This window comes from Pipistrellus hanaki, assembly GCF_964339955.1.
Source record: "Pipistrellus hanaki genome assembly, chromosome: 6".
Taxonomy (NCBI): Eukaryota; Metazoa; Chordata; class Mammalia; order Chiroptera; family Vespertilionidae; genus Pipistrellus; species Pipistrellus hanaki.
This window is the reverse complement of record NC_140508.1, coordinates 5,437,970-5,453,703: the sequence shown is the minus strand read 5'-3', so window position 1 is coordinate 5,453,703 and position 15,734 is coordinate 5,437,970. Positions and strand designations below refer to the sequence as shown.

General features: G+C 64.9%; 1 protein-coding gene across 1 annotated transcript; it reads left to right on the top strand.

Annotated features, from left to right (window-relative positions):
* Positions 1 to 4,560: 4,560 nt before the first annotated feature.
* Positions 4,561 to 14,042, top strand: GATA5 (GATA binding protein 5; the record flags this gene model as incomplete). The annotated part of the gene is made up of 6 exons (XM_084888002.1): positions 4,561 to 5,092; positions 6,137 to 6,312; positions 10,871 to 10,996; positions 11,438 to 11,525; positions 11,791 to 11,918; positions 12,214 to 14,042. The coding sequence occupies 6 exons, from the start codon at positions 4,561 to 4,563 to the stop codon at positions 12,367 to 12,369; spliced, it is 1,206 nt and encodes a 401-aa protein (XP_084744128.1). The 3' UTR covers positions 12,370 to 14,042.
* Between the last annotated feature and the right edge of the window lie 1,692 nt (positions 14,043 to 15,734).

The window sequence follows — 15,734 nt, the reverse complement described above, 5'->3', positions numbered from 1 at the left end:
TCAGGGAAGTCCTCAGGCCAGCAGGAGCAGGCTGACGTGGCCCCGCTGCGGAGGCGGGACACTGAGCGGACACAGTTGGAAAGAGATAAACTTCTGCTCTTGGCCGAGAAACCCCACCTTCCCGCCCACAGAGGTGGGGGCAGGAGGCTGGCTGCTGGGCCGCCCCTGGTGATCCTCACTGTCCGGAGACCCTGTGATCTAGGAACAATCCAGATCAGGGACGGGGTGACCAAGCACCTCTAGGGGTCCTCCCCAGGAGGAGGGAGGGAGGCAAGAGGGGAGGAGGCAAGAGAGAGACAGTAAGGACGGAGAGGGAGAGAGAAGAATGGACATTTTTAAATATGATAGAGCATACAGGGAGACAGGATGATGAAAAGCAGGGTGCCTGCCCTGGGCACCCAGCCCCGGTGCCTCCGCAGTGAGCCAGCCCGCAGCCCTGCGGAGGGCCCGGCCCCGCACAGCGTGGCCTGCAGGGGCCCAGGGCACAGGCTGCAGGGAAGGCTGGGTGAAGGGCTGCGTTCACAGACAGGGCGCAGGTGGTTACTTTACAAGCGGGGTTTCTGAGACCCCCAACCACCATGCTGCTGTCCGCCGCTAAGTGTGTGTGTTGGTGCAGCGTGAATTCCCACGCCAACAACGCCCTGAGGGAAGAAACAAAGGGCCTTGGTCATGAGCTGCTCCAGGCAAAACCCTGGTCCGGGGAAGGAGTGGAGCTGCCCGCCGTGGGGGAGCCCTCTGGCTGGAACCCCGCGGAACCCCTTTTAAGTCAGATACTGTAACTCCACAGAATGACCTGTGGTTTTCATTTTTATCTTCCCTGGGAAGATCAGGGACCTGCAGTTACAAAGGGCCCAGGAACCACGCGGCTTCGTTCAAGGTCAGGCCGGCGGCTGATCTGAGGGGGAGCGGGTCATCACGGAGGTCAGCATTGGCGGGGGTCAGGCAGTTTTATGGCTCGCGGCCCTGCAGAGTTCCCAGGCATTCGGTGTGCTTCACTCCCCGTGAAGTGAAGGGGCTGCCTGACCAGCCACCCATTCGTCTGTCCATCCTCACCTGAGCGCAGGCCCAGGGGGAGCCAGAGACTCCGGGCTCACTCCCCTCCCCTGTGGCCAGCCCAGGCCTCTGCAGCCTCCAGTCCTGTCTCAGGCCCAGCAGCCGGGTTCCCTCCCGTGGGACAGAGCCTGCAGGGTGGGGAGTGCCTTGCCTGGAAGCTGCTCGTAAATATCCCATCATGTGACAGGACATACACTCCTGCTGGCGGGGAGATGGACCTGTGCAATTATGTCTCCCCCAAAACAAACTTGCCGTGGGTCCCTCCCCGGGGGCCCCTCTCTAAGTGCGCTGTCTGGTGACCTGGCCGAAAGGGCTGCCGGCTGTTATGTGCCGAGCGTCAGCAAGGGGCTTTGAAAGCAGATTGGGTTACAAGTGACGCGGAGCCCGAGAGCTGGGCAGCCAACGGGAGGCCCCAGCCGGGTCACCCGCAGTGCAGGCTGCGGTGAGGCCGGCGTCTCCCATTCCGGAACCCTCCCCACGCCAGTGTGCAGACGAGCCCCGCTGTCGCCCCCTTCACAACGGACTTAGGCACAGAGAGAAAAGGAACTCACCCAAGGCCACACGGCTTGAGATGGCAAAACAGAGCCCTGGAGGTCTGAGTACTTTGCGTTCACACTCTGACCTGCTGTCCGCAAGCTTTCCGCAGGCTCGGTGTCTGCTGGGGAAGCGGACAGGGCACGTGGCCTTCTGACCACAAAACACGATGAGGCACAAGTGAGAAGACAGAGCGACTTATCAGGGAAGGCACAGGCAGAAGGGGCTTTGCAAGGCGGGCCCTGAGGGTCTGTAGGCGCTCAGTGAGTAGAGACAAGGGCAAAGGAAGGAGCCTCCAAGTGAGGGAGCAGCTCGAGCACAGGCTGAGGGAAGAGACAGGCTTGCAGAGTGCGTCCTGGTGGCTGGGCCACTGGCCTCCCTCCTGCAGGCCCACGGGATCACAGGTCCTTTGACACCAGAAGGTGGCTGGTGGGGGCGGGGAGGCTGGGCGAGGCTGGGTAGTGGGGAGGAACCTGGGCTTTGTACATCCGGCTGAGATGCCTCTCACTGAAGTAGAAGGGAAGCTATGAGGGGTCCAGATGCTGTCACAGGCAGCCCTCCCGCCTGCCCCGTGTCCGGACTAAGGTGGGGAAATGCCACCAGGGCCTCTCTTCCACTGCCCCGGGGCGGAGCTGCGGCCCGGGCTGCTGCGAGGCCAGAGCCCGGGGGGCACCCTTCAGGAGAGCCTCCTCAGAGACAGATTCGGGGGCAGCTCTGCCACTCCGCGCCCTCCTCCACATCCGGCTGGACATGGTCTCAGCCTTTCAAACGTAAAGTGCGTCTAATTTAGAGATTTGCTAATACAGAAAACATTACCAGAGATCACCTCCTTACGTCTAATTTTGCAGTCTCCGCTGTTTTAATTACCTGGTCTAATTACTAGCTTTGTGATGTGGACGGCTAGCTAACGGCTCTGCTTTGTACCCCAGCTGTCCCGGGAAGAGCAGGAAACCATCTCCCTCCCCAGCGGCTGAGGACTCACTAGCACACCATAGGGCAAAGCGTGGACCTGGCGGGATTTTACTCCGAGGAAAATACAAGCCCCTCCCCCAGGGTTCTCCCCCACGGACCCCAGGATCCCAGTTTGCTGCGGATTTTCCCTCTTCCTCTGGACCTCTTTTTTTGGTGGCGGCGGGGAGTGGGCTCTCAGCCTCCAGCAAGTTGAGTCTCCCCTTTTTAATTTCTCCTCCGCTGATGCTGGCTCGGCCTCGGGGCGGGGCAGAGCGCGGTTCAACCCGCTTCAGTGTCTCAGTGTCGGGGTCTAGGCTCAGCGGGGAGGAGGTCACACTGGAACCCAGCAGGGCTCCTGGCCTGTGATCCAGGACTCTGATCAGCACGGCCTCCCCACCCGCGCCCTGCTGGGGCCACAGCGAGAGGAGAGAAAGCCGGAGAAAAGCCGGAGCGGGTGGGCTGGAAGGGCCGAAGCCGGAATCCCAGAATAGCCAAGAGTGGGGAAAGCGGGAACCACGGGCCCTCAGCATCTCGGAGGCAGAGGCCGGAGTGACCGGTGGGCCCGCTCCCTGGCCAAGGCCCGAGCCAAGGCCTGGGAAGAGCCCGGAGCCCGCGCGGAGCCCTCTGTGGAGTCCCCGACCCAGGGTGAGTGGGGACCCCACATTCCGGGGCACTCCACTCCGGGCGCCTCGATGTGCACCCGAATCTGTGTGCTGTCCCGGAGAAGGGAACCAGGCCACCCCACCCCTCCGCAGGCCCGCAGCGCCCCGCCGGGAGACTAGCACCCAGGAAGTGAGTGAAGGAAAACACTCTGGCCCCCGCACCGTTGGTGAGCCGCTCCGCCCGCCGGGCGCTGCCCTCCGCCGGGCGCTGCCCTCCGCCGCGCTGCCCTCCGCCCGCCGGGCGCTGCCCTCCGCCGCGCTGCCCTCGGGCGCTCAGAGAGGGAGCGGGTCCCTCCATCAGCAGAGCTGAGCGGGAGGCCACTGGCCACGGCGCTGCACTGTCCTCCACCCGGGGAGTGCCGGGACGCCGCCATGACCCCGCGCCCCCAGGAGGCGAGCCAGTCCCACCTGGGGTGGGGGCAAGACGCAGGCGGGGACCTCGGAGAAGGGCGGGTGCCTCCAGACGGGCAGCCGACCTGCCACGCCCCAGCCAAGGACGGCCCCCCGTGCCTGCCCGGTCGGAGCTGGGAACCGCTGGGGCTCCGCGGGTTGTGCACGCCGCGGCGTCCTCCCGGTTCACGGCTGGGGCGCGGAGGGGGCGGCCCCCGTAGCCGGGTCCCCGCTCCGCGTGCCGATCCGGGGCGCGATAACCGGCCCATCGCCGCGCGTCGGTGAGCGTGTCGCCGACAGACACGGCACTCCGAGCCCGGAGAGGAGGAGGGGTGCAGGTCCGCGAGTCCCAAGATCAGTCCCCGAGCCCGGCCCCCCGGCGGCCGAGGGCACCGCCGGCTCCTGCCGCCGCGCCGGCGGACCCCACGCTGGTGCCCCGCGCCGCGCGCCTCGGCGCCTCCCGCGGACCCGGCCCAGCCGCTAGGTCCCTGGCGCCGCGGCCGCAGCCCGGCCCGGACCCCGCGGGGGATGGGGGCCTGGAGGGAAGGGGCGGCGCGACGGGGGCGGAGCGAGGAGCGCGGGTGGCTCGAGCCCGGGATTCCCGGCGGAACCCTGCGCCCCGGCTCCCAGGCTCCAGACCGCCCGTCACTGGCCGCCGCAGCCGCCGCGCCCCGGGCCGCACGGCGAGCCGGTGAGGCTGCTCCGCGGCCGGGCGCCCTCTCCCAGCGCGGGCCGGCGGCCAGGTCCGCACCCTTCGGCGGGACGTGCCGGCCCTCTCTCGGAGCCCGCCCGGGGTTCGAGAGCCCAGGCGGAGGAGGTGAGCTTGGCGCTCTGGCGCCAGAGGGCCGGGCTGGCCCCTGAGACGGCGGCCAGGACGCGGGACGCGCTGCCGCACCTGCGGGCTGGAGCGCGGGCCGCGGCGACGCCCTCACGCTTCCCTCTCCCCGCAGGTCCGGCCAGCTCCGGGAGGATGTTCCAGAGCCTGGCCTTGGCCCCCAGCCCCGGCCAGGCCCCCTACGCGGACCCCGGCGCCTTCCTGCACGCGCCGGGCGCCGGCTCCCCGGTGTTCGTGCCGCCGGCGCGCGTCCCCTCCATGCTGCCCTACCTGCCGACGCGCGAGCCGGGCGCGCAGCCCTCCGCGCTGGCCGCACACCCCGGGTGGGCGCAGGAGGCCCCGGTGGACCAGGCGGCCTTCGCCCCCGGCAGCCCGCGCCCGCCGGCCTCGCAGCCCGGGGCCGCCGCCTTCTTCGCGCACGGCCCCCCGGCGCCGGGCGGCGGCGGCGCGGGCGGCAGGGACGGCGCCTACCCCGGCGCGCTGCTGGCCCGCGACCCGTACCCGGCCCCGCTCGGGCGGCCCGTGGGCGCCGCGTACCCCGCCGCGTACCCGGCCTACGTGAGCCCCGAGGTGGCGCCGCCCTGGGCCTCCGGACCCTTCGAGGGCAGCGTCCTGCACAGCCTGCAGGGCCGCCCGGCCGGCCTTCCGGGTCGCAGAGCAGCCGTGGGTGAGTGCGGGGCTGGGGCAGCCCCTGGGGCCCGGAGTGCAACCCGCACCCTACGAAATGCAGAGCGTTCCCGGGACCCGGCCTGGGACCCGCCAGGCAGCCCCTGCGGCCTCCCCGCCGCGGAGCGGCGGAGCTTTCACACAGCGGCGGAGAAGGCGCAGCGCTCTGCCTTCCGCACAGCAGCGGCGTTCGGAGGTGCCCGCTGAGCCGCCGCTGAGCGTCTCTGAGAGGCTTTGGCGGTGGTTTTATAAGGTTCCGAACGCCCGCTTATTTGGTCTGCGACTCGTTCCTCCCAGTGAGGACCTGGTTCTTCCTGGCCGGACGGGATACCGGCTTCCAGGCCCGCACCCGAGACCCTCCGCCGTGTCTGCGGGTCAGGGCTGGACACCTCTCACCCCGGGCCGCCCGAAAGAAACCCAGGCGCCGGTGTGCCGCCCTTGGGGACCCTTCAGGCCAAACCTCCCGCCGCCAGCCTCAGCCCAGACCGGCCCTCGGCGCAGGAAGCGGGCGCAGGAAGCGGTCCCCGGCGCCCACCGCCCGGCGCGGATCGGTCCCTGCCCCGCCCCGCCCAGCCCGCCGACCCGGAGGCCTGTGCCGAGTTCCCTGGCCCCGAGGCCGTGTAGGCTGTGCCGATTGGCCTCCCCAAGTTGCCACCACGGCTAAGCTGGCAGGCCCTGTTCCTTGTGGGACCGGAGAGCTGGCCCCTGGGCTGCCGCTTTGAGCAGGATAGGCCGCCCCACTCCCCTCTGCCTCCCCAGGGGTGGAAACCACAGGCCCTGGAGCTGGACCCGGCTGGTGGCTGGGGGCAGCTCCCTGTTTTCCTCCCTGACGTTTAATTGTGAAGCCTCCCCCAGCTTATAAAACCAACCCCATGGAGTGTTTTAAATCCACACCAACGTTTCTGCATATGAATTTAAAACTAGATAAAGTATATTTACAATAAAACAAATTTAAGGCACAATTTTTAAAAGTTTGGGAAAGTGCTGCAGACGCCCAGAGTGCCGGGGAGGGACGGCCGGGCCCATGAGCTGCCTGTGCCCGCAGTGCCTGACTTCGTGGAGGAGTTCCCTGGCGAGGGTCGGGAGTGTGTCAACTGCGGGGCCCTGTCCACTCCGCTGTGGCGCCGGGACGGCACCGGGCACTACCTGTGCAACGCCTGCGGCCTCTACCACAAGATGAACGGAGTCAACCGGCCGCTGGTGCGGCCCCAGAAGCGCCTGGTGAGTGTGGGCTCAGCCCGGCAGCCGGGAGTCCAGCCCCGGGTGCTGCGTTCTGGGGATGCCCCGAGGGTGACGCCCTCCCCGCTGCTATGGCGGGAAGGGATTTGGTGGGGTCTGTCTCCCGCTCTGGGTAGGGACGGCCTGCTGGGGCTCAGCCCTGTGGCTTTGAGGGCGACGGGGGTGCCAAGCTTCTTGTCTGACCAGGTGGTGGGGGCACAGGGGACCTGCGTGGGTTGCAGGGGAAGCTGGGTGCTGTGTGTGGGTGCTGCGTTGGGGGACACAGCAGGGGCGTTGGGTCGCGGTCCCTTTGGGGAGCACTTTCTCCCCCATCCTGAAGGGAGGGACCAGAGCAGGGCTTCGGCTGTTGGTTGTTTGGTTGTTCTCTGGACAAATCTTGTTTTCACTTTTGGTTCCTTCTGCCGGGGCCTGGGAGCTGGGGGCTGGGAGCCGGACTTTTGCCCCAGGCGGGGCAGGCTCCAGAAGCCAAGCAAAGGGGTAGTTACTGTGCGCTGTACACTCACAGGCAAATGCTGGTGTTCGCGTGATTGTAAGTGGAAGGGACTGTGTGTGTTTCGAGCTGTCTCGGTAGCACTGCCAGCGGCTCCTGACAAGGTCTGGAGGGGTCGAGCCTTCTGGTCTAACGCTGATATGAGTCCTGTCAGAGTCAGTCATCTGGTTCTGGCCAGTTCTGGCCGGTTCTGGTGCAGGCCCTGGCAGGGGTGGAGGGGGCTGGTCCCTGGCCAACACTGTGGGGTGGCCCAGCCAGCCGGCACAGTTGCCATTCGGGACTGGGACGGGGGGAGAGGGGGGCCTCAGCCGCAGGCCTTTACTGGAAACCGAAGCGGCTACAGGAGCATCAGGCCATCCTCCGCCCGAGCCCCAGACGGGGCAGGTGGGAAGCAGCAGGGAAGCCGCTGTTTGCACCCTCTGTTCTGGCCTGGAGTTGGGGCTCTGTGGGTCCCCCAACCTTCCTCCACTCACACTGTGCCTCTCAGAGAGATGGGGCTCCTTAGAGTCCCCATCACCCCACAGTCTCGTCTCTGCCCCTGCATTCATGACCCCCACCGCCTGGTGTGCTGTACCGCCTGTCTGGTGTCCCTCACTGAGGGGAGCAGGCTGAGAAGGGAAGGTACCGGGGGGACCCTATCCAGGACCTCCTGACCCCAAGCAGCAGCCAGCCCTCCTTTGCTCTGTTCACTCTCTCTGTGCCAGGCCCCGGACTAGGTGCCAAGGACACACTGGTCATCCGGACAAGATGATGCCCTCACCCTTTAGAGGGCTCACGTCCCAGCAGGAAACCCCTGACTTGGGGGTGGGCAGGCACGGCTGCCATCTAAGTGTTGAGATGGTTATCCACACAACAGCCAGAGCCCTGCACACGCAGCCTGTCCAGTCTGGGGCTCGGGCGGAGGATGTGGCAGACCCTGGGTACAGTCCAGGACTGTCCACTCAGGGTCCCCGTGTCCCCCTCACACTGAGCCCCCTGCCCCCGTCCTGGGGCTCCTGGCCCAGGCCCCTGGGCGATGAGTTCAGGACCGTCCCCACGCTGTGTGGTAAAGGCCAGATCGGACAGCTCGGCCGAGTGCTTCGGCCTCGGCTGGCTCTGTGAGCAGGCTGTCTGGCACTTGGCCCGGTGAGGCCTGTTCGCTGGTCTGGGGACCCAGGGCACTTAGGATGCCGCTAAGGGCAGAGCCCTGGAGTCCGCTCACCTCCCGAAGGCGTAGGCCCCGGAGGGTGCGCAGCCTGGCGGCCATGTCCAGGCCCAGCAGATCTGAGTGTGGAACATGCCCAGGAAGTGTTTCTCAAGTGGGGCAGGGGCAGCGGGCTTACTGTCCCTCCCCAGGCAGCACCTTAGGGGTTCACTCTGGCTCACTTTGGGATTCCTGCCTGGCATTCACGGAGGGCGGCCCCAATGCTTGCCCTGTGGCCGGTCCTGGCAGGGCCAGGCCGGTGTGGAAACCGAGACTCTCAGAGAGTCCTGGGCCCTGAGCTTGAGCCACATGGCTCCCGCCATGCCTGGGCTGGACCCATGGCCCCAGGCTTCCCCCCACTCCAGGGTCTCACTGTCCCCGAATGTGGCCAGACCTGAAGTCCCAGGAGGGGCTCCCCAGGAAAAACTTGTCCTGATCTTCTTTTAAATGACTGCAAACACCCTAGAAGCTTGTCTCCAAGAACACAGGAATGTGGCAGTAACACCAGACTGCCTGCAGACTGCCTCCCAGGTGCCTCCGTAGTCACTGACAGGCAGGGGTGCACCTTTGGCCTGAGGTCTCCATCAGTGTAAACAGGGCGGATAGTTGCGGTGGTTCTCCGTCCCTGTGGGCCTCCGTGGCTGCCTGCTGCCGGGCCAGGTGCTCTGCAGCCCCAGGTGCCCCCTCCCGGGCATTGGAGCCGGGGCCAGGGCCAGGGACAGTAGGCCCCTTGGCCTGTGGCAGCCCGGTGCCTGCTCCGGGAAGTGGCCGGCGCCGTGCCCGGCGCCCTCCGCCGAGGAAATGGGCCCTTGCCTGGGGCTCTGACTGCTCACTGGCCGGTGTACAGCTGGCCTCGCAGGCTCTGGTCCCCACGAAGCATGCCCTGAGCAACAGGGACACGAGCTTATTGGGCTAATGTCCCCCACGTGTGTCTCCCCTTCCGAGACGTCCAGGGGACCCGTTTGAGATGGGAGCCTTTTGGGGGGCTGCTGCATGCACCTGTGACCTGAGGCTGATTTCCCCCGGAGCGCCCTCCTCGTGGGGAGCGCTGCCCGCTGACTGCCATGGCTGCCCGCCTTTAGGTTTCACTTCACCCGGAAACAACGGGCCAATCAGAAAGCAGCGCCGCGGAGGCAGCGCCGGGCAGCCAGGCCTGGGGGTGGCCGCAGCTGGGCCTCGGGAGGCAGGTGGTGGAGGCTCGGTCCCCCCTGTGTCCTGCCCAGGGAGGTGGTTCTGCCCACCTGAGGGCACATGGCCCCTCAGGGCCTCTGAGCCTCAGTTTCCCCTCTGTGAACTAAGTCTAGTGAGAAGATAAGATCAATGAGCAAATACTTTGGATTTTTTTCATGTTTTCCCCCCCCTATTTTCTTAATTTTAATTTAATCTCCAATTTCTCAACTTGGATGTGTGCTCACTGTAGGGATTTCAGATGCAGCTTCCCGGTGTCCCCTCACACTCCCAGAGAGGGAGGCTGGGTCGCATGCTTTGGGGGGCTGGTCCTTGTGTATGTGCCCTGCACGCAGGCACCTTCTGTGTGCACAGCTCCCGTACCCGCCGGGGCAGGCAGAAGGGAGGAGCAGGAGGAAGCCCTGGTGCCCAGTAAAAGCAGCTGCTCTCTGGGCGCGAGCAGCTGTGGCCTCTCCCCGAGGAGAGGCAACTCACAGGGTCTGCGCCCTTGTCTGCTGACCACAGCCTGGGGGAAGTCAACAAGGCTGCTCCCTCAGTCATTGCAGAAGGAAGGAGTCTAGAGACTGCTGACAGGTGGGGAAACTGAGGCTGGCCCTGTCTGCTGACTCCTACCCCACCAGGCCAGATTCCTCTGTGGCTTGGTTCGGCAGGCTCTTGATTGCCCTCGGGCTGGGTCCTGGACTGGACAACACCCAGGAGGGGGCATGCCTCCTATATGGGGTCCTCGTGGGCTTCCGTAGCTATGTGGCCTAAGCTGGCCCTGGCCACACGGGGCCCAGGCCGGGCAGTGCAAGTGGAGGAGAGGAGGGACAAGTTCGAGGGCATCTGAGGCAGTGGCTGGTGAGGAGAGAGCGGCTCCCCAGGACAAGTCTGCGGGCAGGTAGCTGGGGAGGGGTGGTGCTGGGATGCGGGGAAGGGCTTCGGGTTCGAGGTACCTTTGGGGGCCCTGGGCCTGAAACAGAGCATCTGGAGCTCCCGGGCAAGACTCCATCCAAACCAAAATGTAAGTCAGGCAGTCTGTGCTGAGAGAGAGGTGACTGGTGGGAGGGCCCCTCAGATCTCTCTGCCCCCATTAGGTCCCATTCCTGGGGCTCAAACAGCCTGCTCTCTCAGGATCCCTGGAGTTAGTGCTGTCTGGGCCCCGTCAGGCACCTAAGCATAGGGAGGGTTGGGGTCCCCTGTCGGATATGGACCTGCAGGCTTGGGGGTCAGCTCTGCTGGGACATGTGAGGACACGTGCCTTTGGAAGGTTCCGGATGGGCCCAGTCTTGCTCTGAATGAGGCACACTGACCCTGGTTCCTCGGCCCGCTGTCCAGTGGAGAGTTATTGACTTCCATCCATGCTGAGTGCCAGGTCCTGGGAGGCAGGTGCCCAGGGGACCAGCCTGGGCCTGACCTCTGGAGGTGCCACTCCACCGTACAAGTGCGGGGTCTTCATGAGCTCCTAGCCCCACAACATCCTGCGGTGGATCTGGTATCACACCCATTCCACTGATGGGGAAACTGAGGCCCAAAGTGAAGGGCCCTGTGCCAGGCTCATGGGGCATGGAGTCCAGGACACCTCACAATACCTCAGCGGCCCCACGTGGGCCAGGCCTGGCTGCCAGTCAGTCCGAGTCCAAGGCCATCCCCTCCCGCTGAGCCTCGCCCCGGGTCTCACCGGCCTCCCCCTTCCGCAGTCCTCCACCCGCCGGGCCGGCCTCTGCTGCACCAACTGCCACACGACCACCACCACCCTGTGGCGGCGCAACGCGGAGGGCGAGCCCGTGTGCAACGCCTGCGGGCTCTACACCAAGCTGCACGGGGTGAGTGGGCAGGGGTGGGAGGCTGAGGGCTGCTGAGCCTGAGCGGGGACAGGGATCCCCGTGGGGTCACTTGACCAGCCTTCCTGGCACTTAGGGACCAGGGGCTGGGGAGGGACGAGGTGGGGGGTGGGGCTGGGGCTGGCGGTGTACACATGGAGCCCCACGTACTGCTACTTTCAGGCCCATTGTGCAGATGGGCTCACTGAGGCTCAGGTGGCTCTCTCACCGCCATTCAGCCAGGGGCAGGAGCTGGACACTTAGCTTGCCTCTGCACCCAGGGTCCCCCTGGCCCTGCCGGCTCCGGGAGGCTGGGTGGGCAGGCAGCTAGCCCAGTGGGGCTGAGGACGCGTTAGCTCCTGGCTGTGCAGGGCTGAGATTAGGGCGGGGCCCAGGCCTGAGCAGGGAGAGGGACCCGCCGCCCACCCTGCATGTCTCTGCCAGGTGCCCCGGCCGCTGGCGATGAAGAAGGAAAGCATCCAGACTCGGAAGCGGAAGCCTAAGAATGTTGCCAAGACCAAGGACTCCTCAGGTGCCGTGCCAGGGCCCGCCGGGTGCCGGGTGGGAGCCTGGACCGCCAGTCACTAGTCGCTCCCAGCCCCTCTGATGGGGCCTGTGGTCCCTGCGGAGCTGCCTGGAGTAGCTCACCATCCCACATAGGGACTTACATGTCTGGTGCAAACATTGTCCCCACCCGTCCCGGGGTGGCTCCAGTTGGGGGAGGGGGGGCAGGGAGCCCCCAGACGGGAGGGACGGGCTAGGTGGCAGCTTCTATAAACGTCCACCTTTTCTCCCAGGGTGCCCAGGGAACGCCACCGCCTCCCGGCCATCCTCCATCCCCATCCCTGAGAGCTCAGCGGCCACTTTGGCACCCAAGCCCAGCCTGGCATCCCCTACTTGCTCTGGGCCCTGTGTCGCCGCCCAGGTAAGGCATATGGGTGGGGTGGGCGCCCAGAGCTGGCTCCCGGCACCTCCTCAGGGAAGCCTGACTCCCGGCCAGGCCAGGGCCCCTGCAGGCCTCTCCCGGGAGCTCAGGGCTGGCCACACAGCTGGCCGTTGGTACGGAGGGTCGACCTGAGTTAGATGCGGGCTGAGAGCCCCGCGTGTCGTCATGTCGACACTCACGAGAGGTCCCCCTCTCCACCCAGGAGGCTTCCTGACCCCGCAACCCCACCTGACAGCCTGGGTTCCTGAATTCACACCCCCTGTCCTCCCTGCAGGCCTCCAGCCAGGTGGACGGCCCCCTGGCCCCCAGCCACTTGGAGTTCAAATTCGAGCCTGAGGACTTCCCCCTCCCCTCCATGGCCCTGGGCTCCCAGGCCGGCCTGGGAGGGGCCCTGCGCCAGGAGGCCTGGTGTGCACTGGCCTTGGCCTAGGTTCCCAGTCACCCACCAGACCCACCTCGTGACCTGCGTTGCTCCAGCACAAGGGACAGCCCACCGGCCACCCGCCAGGCCACCCGCAGGAGAGACAGCAGCCAGCAGGATCTCGAGGGGCTGGGCAGGCGGCGGAGAAGCCTGGACAGATGGCAGTCAGGCCCCGGAGTGGGGAGAAGGCCTTGGGGACAGAGGCTCGTGCCCCCCCACAATAAGGGACCCCCAAGCTGCACGAGGCTCCACACCACTCTGACCAGGGGTGTCTACCGCCAACCTGAATTCTGTTGTCAACACTCGCCACCGCCATGTTCACAGGTGATAGCTGTTGGGAAAAACTCAACCTTTTGTTGTGAAACCAGGATCACAGATGGAACGGCCGAGGCCAGGAAGACGCCCCTCCTCGGGGCGGAGGACTGCCAGGGGCAGGTGTGCAGCCCGTGCACGTGCCGCCTTCCCCCCCCTCCCCACACCCGGGAAGCCCTGCCCCTCCCAGTCCAGTAAAGACCTTGTTCTGGGTGAATCTGTGTGTGAGCATCTCTGACGGGCAGAGTGCAGGACCTGAGCCCGTTCCCACCCACGGGCTGCTGGTGGGCGGAGCGCCATCCGGGCTGGCCTGTTGTCCCCTGGCCATATCACTTCCTTTCTCCTGCAAAGCCCTTCCCAGGCGGGGGGTGAAGTTGGTCCTGCCAGCTGGACACAGCTCTGCCCACAGCTGATGGGGCACGCCCTGCGGAGGGCCCTGGCACTTGTACCCAGAAGCTACTTTAACCAACAAGGCCTCTGAGTTTTCCAGGGAAGCCAGAACTGGAATTTTAAAACAATGTAAAGTCTTCTGATTGAAAGCTTCTTTCCCCAACTCCCAACTTGACTCAACAGCTTTTAAATAGGGAGCCGACTAAGAGTTGCAAGCCAGCCTCCGCAGCCGCCCTGCGGCCACCCTGGCACCAGTTTCCAGAACGTCCGCTCACTTGCAGCTGCCCTTGGAGGTCAACCCACTTTCTTTTATTTTTTTAAAGACAAGCGAGGCCATAAGAAATCTTACCTAATACTAGAGAAACATGTAAACTGACCATACTTCCACTATGCCCACAGCCAATCAGATTGAGTATGCAAATTAATCCAACAAAGATGGCAGTTAATTAGCATACATACCTGGGTCCCGGAAACCTCCTCAGCACTCAGGGCCACTCCAAGCTGGCCATCGGACAGAGGCCTTAGGCTTGGGAAGGGGCCGAGCCTGTGATCGGAGGGAAGGGGGGAAAAAATCAATGGAAACATATCCTCAGGTGAGGAGAAAAAGAAAAAGAAAGAAATACCATATCCTATGAAAGACAGGTATTGAAAATGCTTAAAGAAAGTTGTCATTTTTTCACAGTGAAGGGACTGGAGTCCGTGTTGATGAAAACACCTTGGTGGCTGCAGTGACTGGCAGTGGCTGCAGCAGTGGGGTGATGGGGCTGGCCTTCCCCTATTCAGCCTGGTCGCCTCCCATGAAGGGAGGCCAGACTGCGGCTTAGGTCCACTGCCAATGGGCAAGTGGGCCTAAGCCATCAGTAGGACATCCCCTGAGGGCTCCCAGTATGTGAGAGGGGGCAGGCTGGGCTGAGGGACCCCTTCCCAGTGCACGGATTTTGTTCATCAGGCCCCTGGTATATAAAATAAAGACCTTGATTTTGCCTGCCTGTCTCTGTCACCTGTGGAATTTCCCAGCCTCACACAAGTCCAACATTAAGACCATCCCTTTCAGAATACGTCCCAGGGGCCAGCCTGCTGGACATCACTGGCCACCTTGAGTCTCACAAGGGCCCTGGGGGGCGCCTGCAGCATGGATGATGCTCATAAACAGAATGCTTTGGGGCTGCCGGGCATTCCTCTCACACAGCTGTGCAGGGCCTGGGCCACAGCGCAGCCCCTGCTGCAGTGCCCGTAGGGCAGCGGTCGCCAAGCGCTGGTCTGCAGACCCCTGGTGGTCCTGAGGTCCAAAAGGTTGGCGACCACTGGCATAGGGAACTGCACGGCCAGTGCCCGGCTGCAGAAGAAGCCCCTCGTGGCAGGTCAGTGTGGCAGCTCACAGGCAGCACTTCCCACAAGCAGACTGATGGGAGAGATAGCAGCAAGCAATGCCTTCGAGCTGTGCCCAGGTGCCCCTTCCTGGAGGCCAGAGGTGAGATCGCTGCTAGAGAGAGCTGGCTGCCTTCTCGTCTCCATGTCCACAGGTGTCCGAGAGACTGTTCCCGGTGAGGAAACTGAGGCACCGAAAAGTTAAAGGGGCTCCCATTTCCTCATCCAGCCTCCCCTCCCCCTCAAAGGGAAGCTCTGCCCTGTCCGGCCCATCCCTTGCCTTCCCCTTCAATGGGTGGACACTTGATAGGAGGACCTGAGGCAGCAGGAGCGCGAGGCATTAGGCCAGCAGCAAGGCCCACATGAGGGCCCAGGTGTGGGGGGATTGCAGAGCGTCCTCAGGGCATAGTGCTGCCACCAGGAGCCCGCCCGGTGGCTTCCGTCGGAACCTGTTTTCCATCCGCAGGCAGGGAGGTGCCCTGGTCTCTAAGCCACGCACCAGCATGGGCCTGGCCCTGGAGTCCCCAGGATTGGAGGCAGCACTCACACTGGCCAACCAGAGGCTTCCGGGAGGGGGCAGTGGGGCGGGTCTCCACAGACGCAGGGGTGGGTTGGGGTGGGGGCGGGGGGAGGAAGAAGCCGTCTCTCCCACCTTTCTCCGTCATTTTTAGGACGTGCCCAGGGGGAGGGAGGCTGGGCCCACCTCTGGGTGTGGCGTTGCTGCTAAATTTAAGCCTTTCTCCCTGAGTGCCTCCGGGGGCAGAACCTTAATATAGCTGCTGGGCACCCCCTTCCTGCAGCCCTTCTTCCGCTACAGCCCCCGAGGCTCTGCCCATGGGGCACAACAACCGGAACTGGCTGGCAGGCTGCAGCCTGGCCACTTATCATGGTGACAGGATGGAAAGGCCACCTCATGGGCGCTGCCTGCCTGCACCCACCTCACCTCCAGCCTCTCTGCCAGGGTGCCCGAGGAGGGGCGCCTGGCCCGGCCCATCCGCATCCTAGAGTCCACCGAGGCCCCCCCCCACCCTGGACCCGCCCTGGTGCCTGGGGCAGGGGAGACCCTGCGGTGAGCACAGGGCATAGGAAGGGGCACACCAGGCCCTCATCAGAGTTTTAAATCAGAACCATGTTGAGGTGCCCTTTTCCCATCCTCCAGCCCTGGGTGGCTGCACTCCAGCTGCAGGGCAGCCGCCAAACATGTCCCAGGGACACTCCTGCAGGCTCAGTCCTCGAGGCAGAAGCATCCTCTCCCCCCCTCCCCCCCCGTCCTTCCTACCCTCCCCCCTTCACACACACACGCT